At 51.0% G+C, this 18,485-nt stretch overlaps 1 protein-coding gene across 3 annotated transcripts; it reads right to left on the minus strand.

The window, feature by feature from the left end:
* Positions 1–335: 335 nt before the first annotated feature.
* On the minus strand, positions 336–14,589 carry FOXP3 (forkhead box P3). Of its 3 annotated transcripts, XM_019629646.1 has the most exons (12): positions 14,400–14,589; positions 7,076–7,307; positions 6,454–6,558; positions 6,228–6,366; positions 5,738–5,825; positions 5,564–5,668; positions 4,587–4,674; positions 4,026–4,106; positions 3,135–3,285; positions 2,415–2,491; positions 1,005–1,106; positions 336–799 (listed from the first exon to the last, which is right to left on the minus strand). In XM_019629646.1, the coding sequence occupies exons 2-12, from the start codon at positions 7,283–7,285 to the stop codon at positions 650–652; spliced, it is 1,296 nt and encodes a 431-aa protein (XP_019485191.1). In that variant the 5' UTR covers positions 7,286–7,307; positions 14,400–14,589; the 3' UTR covers positions 336–649. The 3 variants fall into 3 exon arrangements, with proteins under 3 accessions (XP_019485191.1, XP_019485190.1, XP_019485189.1); XM_019629645.1 differs by lacking the exon at positions 14,400–14,589 and having other exon boundaries at positions 7,076–7,780; XM_019629644.1 differs by lacking the exon at positions 14,400–14,589 and having other exon boundaries at positions 5,564–5,825; positions 7,076–7,780.
* Between the last annotated feature and the right edge of the window lie 3,896 nt (positions 14,590–18,485).

Genomic DNA, 18,485 nt, shown 5'->3' on the forward strand with positions numbered 1-18,485 from the left:
TGTGACCAAACATATGTGACAGGAGCTATATGAGACCATATATATGTGACCAGTATGTCTCTGTGTGGCTTTCCGGGACTTGATACCCTGAAGGCACTAAGGCTGCTTCTGTGTGGATGTCTGGGCATACCCCATGTGACACTGCACCTGGGGGCCAAGAGGCTGGCTGTGGGGGTGTCCTTTGGGGATGTGGATTGACACTACTACTCAGGCGTGATTGTCTGTGTGACTGTGAAGATTTGAGGTTGTCTGAGTGAACTGATAGGCTCTTTGTATTTGGGGAGTTTGTGTGGAGTCCAAGGGACAGGATCATGACCATGTGTGTGTCTTTTCCAGCCTGAGGTTGTCTGTGAATCACTGGTGTAGGCTGTGTGTGTGGTTGATTGTGAAGGCTCAGTTTGCCTGGAGAGCCTGTCACTGGGGCCGGGGCGGGGGTACAGGGCTGGGGCCCCTCTGAGCAGCCTTGGTAGAGAGCATATGATCTAGGGGAGTGACTCAGTGGGGAGCAGTGTCCCTGGCAGGCAAGACAGTGCACACCTCACTTCTTGGTCCCTGCGGGCATGTCCAGGGCCTGTCATCCCTGCCCCCGGCCATTTCTGCCTCACATTTTGGCCCCTGTCCTTCCTTCCTCCTTTCCTTGGTTTTGAGGTCAGGGGCCGGGTATAGGGTTGGAACACCTGCTGGGCCTCTGGCTCCTCTTCTTACGGAACTCAAACTCATCCACGGTCCACACAGCTCCCTTCTCGCTCTCCACCCGTACGAAGCACTTGTGCAGGCTCAGGTTGTGACGGATGGCATTCTGTGAAGGAGGACCAGCCAGCCAGGCCAGGGTGAGGGGAGCGGGCAGGCAGTCATCCTCTGAGGTCAGCCATCCCCACCCAAAACCAACGGCCTGCCCTTTCCCATCATGTTTGCAAGCCCAGGCCCAGGCCCGCCCAGGTTGGCCCAACACTGAGGTAGCATTTGAGGCCACCCCAGCCACTGCCACCTCCAGAGGCACTTACCTTCCAGGTGGCAGGGTGGTTTCTAAAGAAGGCGAACATGCGTGTGAACCAGTGATAGATCTCATTAAGTGTTCGCTGCTTCTCAGGAGCCTCCAGGATGGCCTGGAAGTTAGGAGGTGTGGGGATAAGGGGAGCCGCTCCCCTAAAGTTGGGCCGAGAGGGGTAGTGGCCCACCCTGGGTCATCTGACATGGGGTAGAACTGTGGGGGTAGGGGAAGGGAGATGGTGTGAGGTGACAGATCAGAGACAGGGTTAGAAGTGGGGTGAGGGTGAGCCAGGATGGGGTTAGGTAAAGGATCAGGGTTGAGGTTGGAGTGGAGTCCAGTTCAGGGTTAGGTCTGGAGTTAGGTTAAAGGTCTGGGATGGAATTGGAGTAGGGGGTTCTCTGTAGGGGTGAGGTTTCAGAGTTTGGAAGGTTAAGGGCCAGGAGTGGGGTCAAGTTAAGGATTTGGAAGGGGTAAAGGGCCTGCCAGAGCTAAAGGTCAGGGAAGGGGTTGGTTAAAGCTCAGGCTGGGGATGGACTGGGGAGATTCAAGGGGCATGGGACAGGATGACATGTGGCATTAGGTCAGGAGTCAGAGGTGGGCCTAGTTATCTAGTAATTTTATGGGTCAGGAATGTGGTTAGGTTCAGAGTCAAGAATGAGGCTAGTTGTGCTGAAGTTGAGGTTAGTTGTGTATAGCCGTTAAGGAGCAGGGCAGGGGTTAGGTGTGGAGTGAGGCTAAGGGTCAGGGAATTTGATCTGTTTGGAGTTAGGAATGGGATTAAATCAAGGGGCAGCGATTACACCTGCAGTGAGGTTTCAGGTCACGATGGGGCCAGGTAGGCAACTGCGTGGCATTGTGTAGGGGGTTAGGTTAAGGTTCAGGTTTGGTGTTAGGTGTGGATCTAGGATGAAAGTCCGAGTGGGCTCTTCTGAAGGTTCTGGGAAGGCATTAGGGAGATTCAGATGAAGGGGTTGGGATGGGTTGAGGTTAAGGGTCAGATAGGTATTACAAGGGAGGGGTTAGGGATGGGGTCCAGACAGGGGATGTGTTTATATACTGGGGTACGTTGGTTCTGGGGAAGGAGTTAGGGTAATACCTGGGGAGGGTTTAGGGCAAGGAAGGGGCAGAGATCAGGCTAGTTTTTGGGTGATTATATAAGTCCGGAAGGGGGTTAGGTATGGGGTTGAGGTGGACCTGAGGAAAGGGGTGGGTTTAGGGCCAGAATTTGGCCTGGATGGTGGTTTAGGTTTGAGTTTGGGGGCAGGTCTGGGGTGAAGCCAACATGGGGGATCACATGTGAGGCATGGGTTTCTTCATGGAGGAGCCTACCCTGGGGGTTCTTAGAGGGAGGTCAGGAGTTTGGGAGGCAGGTCCCCACCCCCTCTTTCTCTTCCTTCTCCTTGGCCTGAGCTGCCCAGCTTACCCAGCGGATGAGGGTGGCATAGGTGAAAGGGGGTCGCATGTTGTGGAACTTGAAGTAGTCCATGTTGTGGAAGAACTCTATTGGGGGTGGGTGGGAAGTAGAGTCAGGTCCCATCTGGAACTCCTCACTCCCTCTCTCACCCTCCACTCTTTCCTTCATAACAATTACTGTTTGCTGAACACTTGACATAACTTGTATCATTTACTCTTTGCACCACTCCCACCAAATTAGGGCTTATTTTCCCCGACGTTTAAAAGGAGGGAAATAACTTGTACACTAAAGGGATGTAACTGGTTAAGTGGCAGAGCCCAGATCCCTGTTAGACCTACAGCCCAAACCTTTCAGGTAGTAGGGGATTGGTGAGTTTGGGCTAATCACCCCACTTTCCCTTGGGGGGAGAGGGATAGTCTCTGGGAGTTACATAGCTAGTTCCCTCCCTTTTGATGACAAGTGGAATAGCTGAAACCCCAATCCCTAGCATAGTCAGTGAGCCCCAACCCCCAGGGGAGACAGGGCTAGATATCTGAGACCATAATGGGGTCGTGCAGTCCACTGAAACCCTGAGAGGAAGCTTTTGCACGCAGATGTGTTTTCCCAAAGGCGGGTGGTGGTGATGGGGAAGAGCAGCATGGAGCTGCTTTCCACCCCCCCCCCAATGCTAGTTTGGGGATTAGGAGCCCGGGGAGAGGGGGCACCATGTAGGGCACAGACCATCCTTACCTGGGAATGTATTGTGTCCATGGCTGCCCCAGAGTTGCCTCCGCACAGCAAACAGGCCATCGGGGCCCTCCTGGGGGCCAGACCAAGCTGGGACGGTGGTGCCTGGGGTGCCAGAGGCTACAATGCAGCAGGAGCCCTTGTCAGATGACACCTGGGGGAGGAGGGAGAGGCTGGTGACACAGAGACTAAAAGTTTCCACTTTAATTTTAAATAAGTAAGTGGTTTTAAAAGCAAGGGCACCCTCTTCTCAACTCCAGTGTGACATGGACTCCCACAAAGTAGCACAAGTCATGTTTATCAGAGTGCAGTGTGGACACTAGTGTGTGCAGTGCACCAATGCTGGGGCTGCGAGCTGGGGTTGAAGCAGGCTCCTGCAGTACCCCACTGTGACCTTGGGAGAGTTGCTTAAGCCTCCCTGGCCTCAAGTTTCCTCATCTGTGGATTAGGGATGCCATCATGAAGATTGAATCAGTTCACACCAGCAAAGTCCTCGGAAGCAGCGCCTGCCTCTTGGGTGTGTGACCTGTACAGCTGCACAGGCCCCTGCACTTTGTTCAATGTTCTGTGGTGGTCATCTTGAAATGTGAGCCCTGCATTTTCATTTTGCCCTGGGCCTGGCGAGTTGTATAGCCAGTCCTGCCAGCTGCACGTGGTCTGCATTCAGTAAGTTTCTAGCTATTTGCTGTTGCTTTGAAAAATGTTTTGAGAGCTCAGGGTCAGAGGGTTTGTAAGTGGAGGGGGACAGATCCTCAGGTCTGGGGATGTTTGGAGCTGGTGACAGGGCCCATAGATCCCAGGGCCTGGGTGTGAGGATAGGTACCCTGCACATTGCAGAGCCCGTTCCCTGGCCCCTCAGCAGTCTGTGCTGCTGTCAGTCCTAGGGTGGCTCACCGCGGATGGAGCCTTGGTCAGGGCCATCTTCCCAGCCAGGTGGGCCTGCATAGCACCCAGCTTCTCCTTCTCCAGCACCAGCTGTGAGAACAGGCACAAAGTGAGGCCTCAACCAGGTCTCCCCCACCACATCTTTGCCCAGACTATGGTCTTCTCTGGGAGTGCCCTCCCTCCCTCCCTCCCTTTCTTCCTTCCTTCCTTCCTTCCTTCCATCCATCCTTCCTTCCTTCCTTCCATCCTTCCTTCCTTCCTTCTTCCTTCCTTGCTTCTTCCCTCCCTCCCTCCCTCCCTTTCTTCCTTCCTTCCCTCCCTCCTTCCTTCCATCATTCCTTCCTTCTTCCTTCCTTCCTTGCTTCCTTGCTTCTTCCCTCCCTCCCTCCCTCCCTTTCTTCCTTCCTCCCTTCCATCCTTCCTTCCTTCCTTGCTTCTTCCCTCCCTCCCTCCCTCCCTCCCTTCCTTTTTGCCAGCCCCCATCCTGGATGACCTTGGCTCCTGGCATAGATAGGGAGGACACACGTTTCACCCATCATCCCCCCCACCATAGCCCCTGCCCCACATCACCTGCTGCTCCAGAGACTGCACCACCTCCCTCTGGAGGAGACACTGCGCTCTGCCCTTCTCATCCAGGAGATGGTCCGCCTGGCAGTGCCTGGGGAGGGGGAAGATGCTATGTAGGTGACCATGGCATGCCTGGCTTTCTGGTTCAATGTTCTAAGTGGGGAGGGCTTAGACTCTATGGGAGGTCTCGTCTCAGAGTCTCAGCACTGCCACCCCCCATCTCCCTCTCACACCCGTCATTCCTTCAACACATGCTACTTGGCATCTACTGTGTGCCAGGCCTGAGCTTGCCTCTTGAGCCAAGGTGTTAGAGATGATTTTGGAAGGGTGGTGAGCTGGGAGCAGCCAGGTAGGTGAGAGCAGGAAACACATTTCACATGGAGGGAAGGCCTGGTAGTGAAGAGGACAGGATGCATTGAATTACTGCTGACAGTTGGGTAGGGTTGGAGAAAGTGTGTGTGTGTGTGTGTGTGTGTGAGAGAGAGAGAGAGAGAGAGAGGGATGGGGCCTAGGGGAGGCAGCAACATCTATTGTGAGGTACAGGGACTTTGGGGATCAGTAAAATCAGGCTGGTATGTTGGCATGAGGAGTAGCAGGGCAAAGCATTTAGGAGTGTGGATTCTGGAGCCTGGATGCCTGGGTTCGAATTACAGTTCTGTCACTTAGGAAATGGGTAATCTTGATCAAGACACTTAGCCTCTTTGGCCTCAGTTTCTTCATCTGTAAAATGGAGGTAAATAATAGTACACACTATTATGCCCCATATACAGATGAGAAAAACGGAGGCCCAGAGAAGCTAAGTAACCTGCCCAAGGTTATACAGCCAGTGAATGATAGTCTGGATTTGAACCCATAATCTCAGCTTTTGTCTCATTCATCTTACTACCTATCAGGATGAGGCCTGAGCTGAGACCTGCACCCTAGACCTCCTCCCACAAACTGGGGAACCCCCTGGACTGGAATAGGCATGGGCTACTTACTTGAGAAAGTCCTCTGGCTCCTCGAAGACCTTCTCACATCCGGGCCACTTGCAGATGCCATTTGCCAGCAGTGAGTAGGAGCCCTGGGGCATGGTCGAAAGGGTGCTGGGAGGACAGAGGGTGTCAGGGAAGGGAATGGCAGGACAAGGGTCCTTCCCAGTCCTGCCCACTGACCTGTCTTTCCTGGGTGCACTGGGGCTTGGGAAGGTGCAGAGCAGTGTTGGTTCCCTGGACACCCACTCCAGGCTGGCCACGTTGATCCCTGCAGGTGAGGACAGGGCACCTCTGGGGACTGCAGGCTGGGCCCTGGAGCTTGGCCCGCAAGGCCTCTCTTTTTGAGTTGCCCACCCTCCTAAGCCTCACAGGCCCTGACTCCCAGGGAGCGCTGGTGTCCCTAACATCCAAGGCTTCTGGTAGAGCAGCTCAAAGACTGCCATTTGCAAGTGCTGACATTTTGACTAACTTTGCAAAGATCTGTGGTTCTGTGATTTTGACATTCTGCATCTTTCAGGTTCTGCACCTGACATTTTTTGGAGGTTGGAGTTTCCAAAATGATAAAACCTGACACCTCTGACCTCAGGGCCACGATTCAGTAGCCTACACTGCTCATGTTCAAGGACTTGGGGGCTCTGGGGTTCTGTGGAGCATCGGGGTGTGGTGTTACCAGGTGGCATGCCGGGTCGGGCCTTGAGGGAGAAGACCCCGGTGGCAGCGGTGGGTGGTGGGAGGCTGATCATAGCTGGGCTGTCCAGTGGGCGCACCTGTAGCACAGGGGTCCGGGAATGGGCATCCACTGTGGAGAGCTGGGGGCACATATGGGCCATGGTTCAGCCTGTTCCCCTCCTGTTTCCCCACCTGCTCCCTCCTCCCTGCCTGGTCAGGGTCGGTACCTGGTGCATGAAGTGTGGTCTGTCCTGGAGGAGTGCCTGCAAGTGGGGTGAGGGACCCAGCCGTGCTCCAGAGGGTGCCACCATGACGAGGGGCACTGTGGGCAGCTGGGGGACAAAGGCAAGGCAGCTGAGAGGCCATCTTCACCCTCACTGTTGTACATGTCTAATTTATATACTCCTCACCACAACCTCACGTGGTAGGAACTATGACCATCCCCTTTATACATATGTAGAACCTGAGACTCAGGGAGATTGAGCGACTTAAGATGAAACCGCTAATAAGTGCCAGAGCTGGCCTCAACCCTGTCACCTCACCTTGAGACTCAGGCCTCTCCTCTGTCACATGAGGATGGAGACACAAGGATGTGCCTGTAGGACTATGATAGGGTCTCCTCTCCTGAGATGGATTGGGAGGTCGGGGAGAGCCTTGAATCTCTGAGACCTGCTAAGTGGGGACTTTCTTGGCCCTGTGAGATCTGCATAAGTCACAGACTTGCCTGGGACCCAGAAAACCACTTCCTGTGCCCCAGCTGGGCCCCCCGCCCAGTGCCACAGTAAAGGTCGGCACCTGTAGGCCCAGGTACCCCACCCTGCTTGCCCCATCCTGAGCCCTGGGCCTCACCTGCAGCTGTGATGGTGGCATGGGGTTCAAGGAGGAGGAGGAGGCATGGGTCCCACCTCGGAGGTCCCGGCCCTGGAAGGTTGCCCCCGGGCCCTTGGTCCCCAGCAGGTCTGAGGATTTGGGTGCAGCCCTCCAGCTGGCAGAGGCTCCTGGAGATGGGCTGAGCACCAAGGAAGGGGCTGAAGGCTTGGCTGGCCTGGGGTTGGGCATTGGGTCCTTGTCCGAGGGCAGGCTGTGGATACATAGGGGGAAGGAATTATACATGTGCTGAAGGGGGTGCAAAATACTCAACCACCTGAACCACGTGGACATTCCCTGTGGTCGGAGCAGGCATTGGCTGGCGTACGTCCCGAAGGGCCCCACACACAGCTGGATCCCAGCTCTGGTCACCTGGTCATATGTGTATGTGCACATATACATACACACACACACACACACACATACACACACACTGACTTCAGGAACACAGGAGTGTGTATGTGTGTCTTTACGCATGCCCCATGTGCAGACTTGTATGGTCCAGCACATGTCTTGCCTGTGCATGCTGGCATAGCTCCGGTGGGGATGTGTCCTCCAGAGGGTGGTGGGGGGTACAGGGTGGTTTGTAGAGCCTCAGCCAGGGTAAGTCTCAGCTCTTTCTCTCACCTCTTAAGGCTTGTCTTTTTTTTTTTTAAAGATTGTATTGGGGGAATTGGGGGAGGGCAACAGTGCTGGGGAATCGGGGGAAGGGGAACAGACAAGTTGCTGTCCTTTTTTTGTTCTTCAGTCTAGTTGTGGAGGACGTTGCTTCACTGGCCCATGTTGGTATTATCATTGTGCTCTTCCTGGGTGAGGCAGATCGGTCGCCAGCCTCTGGACGGCCGCTCATGGCAGCTCTTGGCAGCTCACACTGACTGCTGGCCACTCACGCTGGCTGCCGGCCACACACGGTAGCTTATGGCAACCCACTGCAGCAGGGGCTCACGGCAGCCCAGCTCCAGGTCGAGCTGTTGTTCACCATCTTAGTTGTAGTGGGCAGTGTCACTGGCCCCATATGGGATCCGAACCAGGGCCCTGCTGCTCAGAGCTGGCATCCCAAGCCAGCTCTTAATCAACGTGCCACTGAGCCGGCCCTTGTGGCTTGTCTTCAGGCCTCAGCGCTCCCATCCTCCCTGCACCAGGCACAATCCACACAATCTTTGCTGATCCCGCTGGGGCTGGTCTCTGATTTCCTCCTGGGAGCATTATTTTACCCCAGTGATTTGGGCATATCTAGGAGTGGTGGGGGGCATGGAGTGAAAAGATCCCTCTGGCTGCTATGAAAGGGAAAGGCTCTAGGAAGGTGAGGGCAGAAGCAGGGGACTAGTGAGGACGCTACTGCAAAAGTCCAAGTAATTGATGATGGTGGCACAGATCAGGATGGTGGCAGTGGAGATGGTGAGAAGTGGATGGATTCCGAGCATGTTTGGAAGGTGGAGTCAGGAGAATTTGCTGGCAGCTTGGATGTGGGGGTGAGAGAGGGAGGGACTTTTGGGTATTAGCCTGAGCATCTGGAAGGACACAGCTTACGTGACCTGAGATGGGGAGATGCGGGGAGCAGGGTGAGGGGTGTGGATGGATATGAAGAGTCTGGCATTAGACATTATGAGTGGAAATGCTGAGTGGGCAGCTGAGTACAGGAGTCTGGAGCTCAGGCAGGGCAGGGTATAGTCATCTCTGAGCTCTGCCTTGCATGGAGCTGCCATGGCAGGTGCCAGAAAGGAGGAGAGACAGATTCTCTTGAGTCTATGGGAGCTCCTCGACTCAGCCCCCACCAGAGTTTACCCTCAACCTGCCTCCAAGCCTTTGTTCATGCGGTTTAGCCCATCTGGAATTCCTGCTCTTCTATCCAAGGCCAATCCAGAAAGCCTTCCATAACAGCTCCAGAAATCTTACACTCTCCAATGGGCGAGCCTTGGTTTCTTAGACTCCTGTAATCCCAGTCTGAGAGGAAGCTAGAGCTGGAACGGACTGCCTAGTCCAACCTCCATTTTACTGAAGGGGACACCCAGGTGCAGTGTTCCACAGTCCCATCACAACTTGAGAGCTCTACTTCTTTCTCCAAAAAGTGTGCACGTGTGCACCTGTCACAAGCCCCCTGCTGTGGGGCCCTGTGTGTGTGTGTGTGTGTGTGTGTCTGCCCCTTCCCCCCAACTCCACAGCACCAGGTTGGGCACATAGCTGCCGAGAACAGCCCGAGGGAGTACAAGGAGGGTTTGGGGGAGCAGTTTATTCCTTTCTTTGCTGTCAGCCCATGGGGGTTGTCAGAGCTGTAGTGCTGAGGGAGGTGGGGTGAGAATCCAGGTATTCAACCCTTGGACTCCCTGGAGGTTAGAACATTACTGTGTGAGAATCAGGAGCCTGGGTCTATGGAGGCTCAGAACAAGGGCCTAAGAGAACGTTGGTGACCATGAGGAGGTGAGTGAATGAAGTAGTGAATAAATGAAGGCAGAGATCAGGGTGACGCTTCGACAAGCCAAGGAATGCCAGAGTTTGCCAGCAAACCATGATAAACTAGGAGAGAGGCACGAACAGATTCTCCCTCACAGCCCTAGAAGGAGCCAACCCTGCCATCACCTTCATGTTGGACTTTTGGCCTCCAGAACTGAGAGAATAAATTTCTGGTGTTTAAGCCACCCAGTTTGTGATATTTTGTTACAGAATCCTGAGCAAACTAATACCAATTTTAGTGAGTGAGTGGATGTTTGGATGGTTTCCACTACTCTAGCTTGGCCCACACAGCTGGCCTGTGGACACTTCTGATGCTGCCTGGACACTTGACCAGAGTTCATAAGAAATCTCCTCCCCAAACACATCTGGAATCGCCTGACTCAGGGAAGCACAGGTATATTCTCAGAAAGTGGGTATGGATATGGTCTGTCTGGTGGTGGGGTACTGGAGGGCCGGGCTGGGCAGCCAGCTTCCTGCACTGTCTGTTGGGGCGTCCCTTTCTGACTATTTCTCAGAAGATGCATGGAGGATGTTTCTGGGACACAGATTATGTTTTCATATCGGGGTCTGCATCTGGGCCCTGTTGTCACAGCCTCTGACTTCCCCAGACTTTTCCGCCATTGACGTCATGGCGGCCGGATGCGCTGGGCTTCATCGGCACCAAGGAGGAAGAGAAGGGGGCAGACACTCCACCCCACAGGTTTCGTTCCGAGAATTGGCTGGCCCATCCTGTAGCCTGCTTGGCCCAGGTGGGGTGATGTGGGTGTTGGCGGATGTGGTGAGTGACGTCCATCTGGCCACCATGACAGGCCCTGGGCCCTGTAGACTTGGCCCTTCTTTGGTAATGGAGAGGCCCAAGGTTTGATGCTTGGGGACTGCCATGTAGACCCCACAGATACTGGGACCCTCAGGGTCTTCAAATGGTACTACACCAGAAGCTCAGAATCATAGAACATTATTTCTTTGATTCAAAGAATCTCAGAATCTCAAACCCACACATTCTGTGAGGTCCATGGGTCCAACTTCACAGTTTGTAAAGGCCAATATCTCTGGTGTCCAAACTTACTGGAACTCCCCAAAGGACAGAAAGCTTGGTACTTCATCAGGCCACCCACCTACCAGGCCTGGAATTGCAGCAAGCCTCCTCTCGGTCTCTCTCCTAAGTTCTGTGAAGGCAGGAAGGTCAGAATTACCCCCTCTATTTTTCCCAGCCTGGAGCCAGGAAGGCTCTGCCACTAACTAGCTGTGACTCTTCTCAGGCTCATATGTAAATCGGGACAATAACAGTACCCATCTTCCAAAGTTAATGCATATGAAACGCTTAGCAAAATGTCAATGATTGGCGAAGTGGACACCTGCAGGGCCTCAGTTGCCCTGTCCATTCTAGGAAGATGTTCCCAGACTCACAGCCACTTTGCCAGAGATGGGGAGGCAAGCAAGAGGAGGGCCTCACGGGCTAGGAGCTGGAAAAGCCCTGGCCTTTGCCAGTAGAGATCCCACCGCCAGGCTCCCTGGAGAGGCCCTGAGATGGAGGTTCCCAGGGACCAGTGACAACTCTGGGAACACAGCTGAGCTCTGTCCACAGGCAGACCCACAGAGAGACTGACTGATGTCCCTCCAGTATCACCACTCTCTGGCCATGAAGCCTCCTGACCCATGGGGCTCCGGGACACCACTCAGACTAGCTCCTGGGAGGCTGACCCCCACACTGTGACTGCAGATCCTGCTGCCTTAGACAGGGTCCCACCTGTGAGAAGGCAGAAGGGGAATGGCTGCAGCTGGAGGGCAGCCCAGGTACCCTTGCCTCCCCATGCGTGCTTAGAGGTAAACTGAGGCCCAAAGTGGGGGAGAGGGATAAAGTCAGGGTCCCAACAAGAGTCCTGAGATCTGAGCTTGGATCTCAACTCTGCCACTACATCTCTGTGAGCCTTGGGAGATGCCCTCTCGCCCACCTCTGGGCCTCAATTTGCTCCTCTTGTACACTGGGAAGGGGAGATGTGTGAACTAGATGAGGGCCAGGGCCCTTCTGTTCTGTGTCAGGGTGAGTTGTTGTTAGGTGTCTGCAGGGCTTCAAGTCGACAACTGCCCCTCTATCCAGGGGACTGAGAGATAAGGATATATAGAGACAAAGAGAGACGGAAACAATGATAGGCAGACATAGGGGAAGAGAGAGACACAGAGAACAAGAGATACAGAGAGAGATGGGAGAGACATGAGGTGGGACAGGGATAGACAGAGTGAGAGACAAAAAGAACAAGAGAGACAAGTGGGAGACACTGAGAGAAGGAGAGACAGAGTGTGTGTGTGTAGGATCTATAGGATATGGATATGGATATGGATATATATATATATATATATATTCTCCATATATATATGGAGAGATAGAGATAGAGATAGAGATAGATAGATAGATAGAGAGAGAGAGAGAGAGAGAGAGAGAGAGAGAGAGAGAGAGAGAGAGAGAGATGCCCCAAATAAGAACAGTTGCTGGCCTCTGGCTGGAAGAACTGATGCAACAGTCAGCAAGGCAGTGTGGACCTGGTACAAGAGCAGACACTGAGGAAGAGAACAGAATAGAAAGCTCAAACACGTTTGTGATGACTGTGGCATTTCAAATTGGGGGACTGTGAAGGATAGACTGTTTAACAAATATATTGTTTAACAAATGTTTCTGGGATAATTAAGGGAAAAATAAATTTATTGAATGAATAATCAGTCTATTTTCCCACTAACCCCTCCCTGCCCAGTTTGAAATGTCACCATCACCATATACCCTAAAATAAATTCCAGATCCATTAAAGAGGTAAGTAATAATATCTAATATTGATCTTGAGTTTATTGTATGCCAGGCCCCATGCTAAGCACTTAACATGGTTAATAGATTTAATCCTCACAACCAGCTTTGAGGTAGGTGCTATTATAACCATCACAGTACATATGAGGAAATGGAAGTACAGAGAGTTTAAATACCTGGCTAAAAATCATACAAATGGCTTGGGGTGAGTCTGGGTTTGTCCCAGACAGTCTGGCTCCAGTACCCACACTTTTAACCTCTACAGTAAATGGAAAAAATGAAGCCATAAAAGAGACTAGAAGCCAACACATGTGAACATTTATCTCATTTTCAAGTGGGAAAGGACTTTCTAAGCACAAAACCAGAGACAGTAACCACAGAAGAAAAGACTAACCTAATTGACTATATAAAAACATCAGAAGCAACACAAAACACCATAAACAAATAGGAAAGCAAATGATGAATTGGAGAAAATATTTGCTATATATGTATGGCTGATGGAAGTTTAATATCCTTTCTAAACAAAGAGCTGTGACAAATAAATAAGAAAAAATAGATGAATACCCTATTAGGGTTAAGTATATGACCAGACAACTAAAACAAAAGCACAAATGGTCAATAAACAGTATAAATAATCAAATAATGCAAATTTCAATAATGTGGTAGTATTTTTTCTTACCTGTTACGTTGAAAAAGAATTAAAAAATGATAATACCCACCCAGGATTAGCTTCAATAGAGGGAGCATAAAACAGAACAAGCTTTTGAAAGAACAATTTGCAGAGAGGGTCAGAAACCTTAAAAATGCACATATCCTGTGCTCCAGCAACTCCATTTTCAGGAACCCAAGGAATTAATCAGGGATGATTATAGGGAAAAACTAGACACAATTCAAATGTCCAATAATCAGCACTTGGTCGAACCAATCATGGTTCACACAAACGTAAGGTCAGTCTTGACAGCCATGAAAGATTATACGTTGAAACAAGTTTTAGTGGTCGACAAAAATTGCCTACTAATTGAATAAAGCAGGAATAAAGCCAATGGATAGAGTGATTCTAATTTGGTTAAAAAAAGTACTAACAGCTAAAAGTGAGCCCTTGCTAAGCCTGCAGAGACGAGCTCACCCCAGACTTTAACAGCCTGCTCTGTTTCTGGACATGGACTCTGGCCACACACATACACACACACACGAGGTGCTGGGGTAGGACCACACAGTTAAACCACGGTGGACAATGGCATGAAGTGGCTCCCTAGAAGGGTCTCCTCTTACACAGTGCCAGCACAAGTTCAGTTAAGTGCTTAGCCTGACCCAGCAGCTCACGATCCTCCTTTGATCGGAACAAACATAATTGATGCTCATTCTTACAAAATGTAAATGTCCTCATCGACATTACTCAACACACTATTATTAAGTGCCAACTGTGTAAAGCTCTGGGCTGGATGCTGGGTGGGAAGGCAGGCGGGGGAAGGTGAGACAAGACAGCAGCAGAGACAGTGGGAGAAATGCTGAGGAAAGGAGATAGACAAAGTGTGGTTAAGATGGAGGAGAGAAAGACAGGGAAGATGGTCAGAGTAGATAAAGACAGAGGGATGGAGACTCTGAGTACTAGGGAAACAGAAAGAGAGGGGCAAAGAAACACAAAGAGCGAGACAAGGCGAATAGAGACAGACGGATGGAAGATATCGAGAAAGAAGAGACGGAGAGTCGAGAGATGTAGTTGAAATTTCTACTTACACATAGACAGTGTTTCAAGTTGTTTAAAGCTCAAAAATTCATAAAGACTGGCAGCTGACATATCAAAAAAATATCCTACCCATCTACATATCAATCAATATATTCATCTTTGCCTCTGGACAAGCATTGATGAAGTACTTTACCTATCAGTCTTCTGGCATTGATTATTACTATTATTATTGTAAAAAATACCTTACCTGACCAGGATCATGGTAGCTGCATGCATTTGGACCGTACTGGAGGATGCCTGACCCTCCAGTGCCTACCTCACAGCCATCTCTTCCATTGGACCCGCCTCTGGTGGGGGAGAGCGGGGACACTCACCTTGGTGAAGTGGACTGACAGAAAAGGATCAGCCTGGCTTGTGGGAAACTGTCACATATCAAAAACAACTTTGCTTTTATAGTGAGAAGAAAAACCACGGTGTGGAAGCCACAGGCCTCTCTCTTCTAATAATCCAAATTTTTTTGATGACTGTGTGCACTGATAATCACGGGGTGGGGGGGTTCTCATAGTTCTCTCTCTCTCTCTCTCTCTCTCACTCTGTTTCTCCTCTTTTTATGAGACAAACGGAAATTTTGAAATTTTGGGTTTTTTTCTTTGCCCTTTACGAGTCATCTTAAAATATTTCTTCCCCTCACCACAGAAGTGAGAGGTATCAATGAGATAACACAGCTCATGGGAAACCACAGTTTTTAAAACAAAAGTGTGTAGAGTTAGGGAAAAAAAACAAAGGAAAAGAACTTAACTAAATCACAGGGGCATCTCAGGCAGACAGAGATGCCACTCTGTGAGTGAGTAGATAGATATTTGAGGGTTTCTGGGGAAAGAAGGAGAAGTGCTGAGGCCCTATGTGTGGATGGGAAACACGAGGGAAAGAGACAGAATAGGGCTGGGTTTCCAGAGGCTTTGCCCTGCTCTAGGCCTCAGTTTCCCCTTAGGTGGAATTGATATGGTCATCACCACTCTTACTGCTCAGGGAGGGGGAGCTCTGGACACTCTTGCAAACCATTTTCCCATAGAGGGTGAGGGCATGGAAGTTACTTCACAGAGAAAAAAGCAAGGAGTCCCCACCCTCCACAATTCACAGAATCGAAGAGTCTGAGAATCACTGGCTCCCAGAATCCACTGAGCATCACTGAGTGAAGAAAGGGAGAAAAGTCTCATCTTATTATGTCTTGGCACCTGAAAGCTCTGACCCAGAGGCCACCCTACAGGGAAGATCCTGACCAGGATGCCCGTATTAATGCATCCATTCTCAAAAAGCCCAGAGACCCTTGGGTCTCCAACCTTCTTGTAGTTAGGGACACCATGGCCTGATGCTTCTGAGGCCCTCGGCCTTTGCAATTTTCTACTTGGAAAAATCGCAGATTCCAAGGTTTTAGGATTTCAAACATCTGCCATTATCCCCGTAGCTGACACTTTTCTCAAATTCTCCATGTGCCACAATGCTGAACACTTATCACAAATGGTCACATTCAATCCTCACCACAACCCGTTGAGGTCCGTCTTGTCATCATGGCCGTTATACAGGTGGGGAACACGGAGGTGCGAAGTAGTCAAGCAACTTGCCCCAGATCACAGAGCTGGTGAGTGTGGCTCTGCCTTCCTTGGTGCCAGGCTTTGAAACTCCCAGGTTTCCTTGAGACCAATGGTCTCAGATTTTAAATTGTAGGATGCAATGACAGGGAGGTTCTGAGATTTGGAGATTCTTCTGGGGAGGCTTGAAGCTTGTGAGGTTTTAAGGTTGTCCAAGAATTGGTGGCTGCATTTCCTCACCTCAGCAAGCACCCCCTTGAACCAATGTTCTACAGGGGAGATCAGCCCGCAGGGGCTTCTCCTGACAGTCCATGGCTGAGACTCCCAGTCTGCGGCTCCCCAGTGCCTTACATGGCCTGGGGTTTTGTCATCCAACGTCTACTCCAAACCCTCCGCAAGACTAGCTTCAGGCCTGGAGAAGAGAAATTGGAAACAGCTTTATATTCGCATGGTACAAACCTAGTGGCCAAGACCCACCCCTTCACCCCTTTGCCTCTTTTCCTACCCCACCTCCCAAGCCCTCAAAAAAAAAAAAAGAGCCTCTTTCCTCAGCTCAGACTCACCTTTCTGGAAAAGCCCAGAGGGGCCTGATGTCCTGGCTTTGTGAAGATAAGGGAAAAAAATAAAGGTGAATAGAAAAAAAAAAAGACCTAAAAAAAAATCAGCCAACAACAATTAAAAAAAAACCCAACCCTCTCTACCATTAGTTCAAAACAAACTTTCACTGGTTGAGGCTTCTGAATTGGTGGGACATGTCTGAGACCCAAAGATGGCCTGTGTGGCAGGCATTCAGGGGATGCACCAAGGTGGGATGAGGTCCTCAGGTGGAGGTCAGCAGGGACTGTGTACAGCAGGGGGTTAACAGATGTGGCACCTGGTTGGGAAAAGAGAGGGGGTGAGGCGTGTGCTTGTCAAGAAGGAGTCCTGGGAGTGGATTTTTGGGATGTCCTCAAGGTTAATGACCCCTTGCTCCCTGTGGACTTTGGCCTGAACATTCTCTACCCCTCCTGTGTAACTAATAGCCAGGCCAGTTCTAGAAGCTGAAGTCTCGCTCCCTGCCCCATGACCTGCCCCTCCTGAGAGAGGGGGCTGGTTTTCTCTTTCAGGGTTAGAGGTGTGGGTTGTACCCCTCCCTTACACCCTTCTAGACCATCTCTCCCTTATCGTCATTTGTTCCATGAGAGGAGTGGCCATAAAAATGGGAGGAATACTGAGTGAGCATGGTGGCCCAAAGAGTCCCCGAAGGCTACTTGAGCGGAGCCTGGAGTGTGGTAGAGGTGATGCTGTTGCTGCTGCTGACAGCCAGGACCCTTGAAGAGTGAAAACTGGGGGTCAGGTAGGCAGACAGGGGCAGAGGTCACAACCTTCTCTCTGTACTGGACTATATCCTCTCACATGGAAAGCTTCTGGGCAAGAGTGGGCAGGATTAAACAGAGAAGTGGGCGAAATTCCCCAGAAAAGGGGGCCTTTGACAAAGACTTGAAGGAAGTAAGGGAGGGAGCTATGTAGCTATCTGAGTAATTCCAGAGGAAATAGCCAGTGCAAAGGCCCTGAGGTAGGAGTGTGCCTGATTTGCTCAAGATCGACTAAGGAGGTCGGTGTGGTTACAGTGGTGTGAGCAAGAGAAAGAGGGGTAGGAGGTGAGGTCAGAGAGGACACCAGGGGGTTTAGAAGATGCAGGACCTCGTAGCCCATGGTGAGGACTTTGGCTTTTACTGTGAGTGAGGAGGAGGCCACAGGACAATTGTGAGCAGAGGAGAGACGTGAACTGTATTAGGATTTAACAGGATCACTCTGATTGCTGAGTATAGAACTGACTAGAAGTGAGGGTAGAAGCAGGGGGACCAGTGAGAGGGAGGGTAACTGCAATAGTCCAGATGACTAATGACAGTGCTAGCAGTGGAGTGGGTGAGGAGAGAATGGATTTGGGAAACATTTTGAATGGAGAGCTGACAGGATCTGTTGAAAGATGAGTCTTGGGGCCAGACTAGGACACAGACAATGCCCTAACTGGGTGGGCAGGAAGGAGTCTCTGTACTACTTACCAGCTTGAACTTTTAGGTGGTAAAAAAAAAGTTCTATCACGCTTAAACTCCCATTATTTCATGATTTTTCTGTTACTTTCAGCGGAACATATTCCTTCTTCACCCATGACTCCTGGACACTGAGACATGAGACAGGGGGAGCTGGTGAGAGGACCACTTTCCTCCTAGGGATGCTGAGTCCCCTGCATACAGGATGGAGGGGAAATGTATGAAGGGACATGATCAGTGGACAAAAGCTACAATTCAGTTCCTACAGGAGGTGAGACCTCAAAGGAAGAGTGAAAGTTGACTAGATGGAGGAAGCAGGAGCAGTGCTCTTGAGAGAGGGAACAGGAGCAGAGATGGGGACAGACAGAAAGGAAGTAAGGCCACTGTGGGGTGTGGAGGGCCGAGTTGGGCAAGAAAAGGCAGGGTTTGGATTTGTGATTATGTCAGTCAACTCTTGGCAGCATAGTCAGTCTCAGTGTTTTGCTGAGCTGGTTAAAAAAAGCTAATCTTCCTAAAAAGTTCAGTTTCTCATTTGGCCATTCATTCAACAATGGTGCCAAGTCCTGGAGAATGCTGAGGATGACAATCAGGGGCATTCTCGGCTAGTGTCACCACTCAAGCAAAAGCTTGGAGGTGTGCAGAGAGACCGAGTAACTGCGAAAGGAGAGTCCGTTTTGCTCTCTTTGATCTCATGCTTGGGTGCAGTCTAGTTCTTTTAGGGGCTCTGGGGATTCACAGCTGGTGGGGACAATGGGGAATCATGGAAGGTTAGGGACAAGGTAAATCCATTCACCAGAGGCATTCTATAGTTCTGCTTGAACGCGCTACAACCCAGACT

This window comes from Hipposideros armiger, unplaced genomic scaffold, assembly GCF_001890085.2.
Source record: "Hipposideros armiger isolate ML-2016 unplaced genomic scaffold, ASM189008v1 scaffold_862, whole genome shotgun sequence".
Taxonomy (NCBI): Eukaryota; Metazoa; Chordata; class Mammalia; order Chiroptera; family Hipposideridae; genus Hipposideros; species Hipposideros armiger.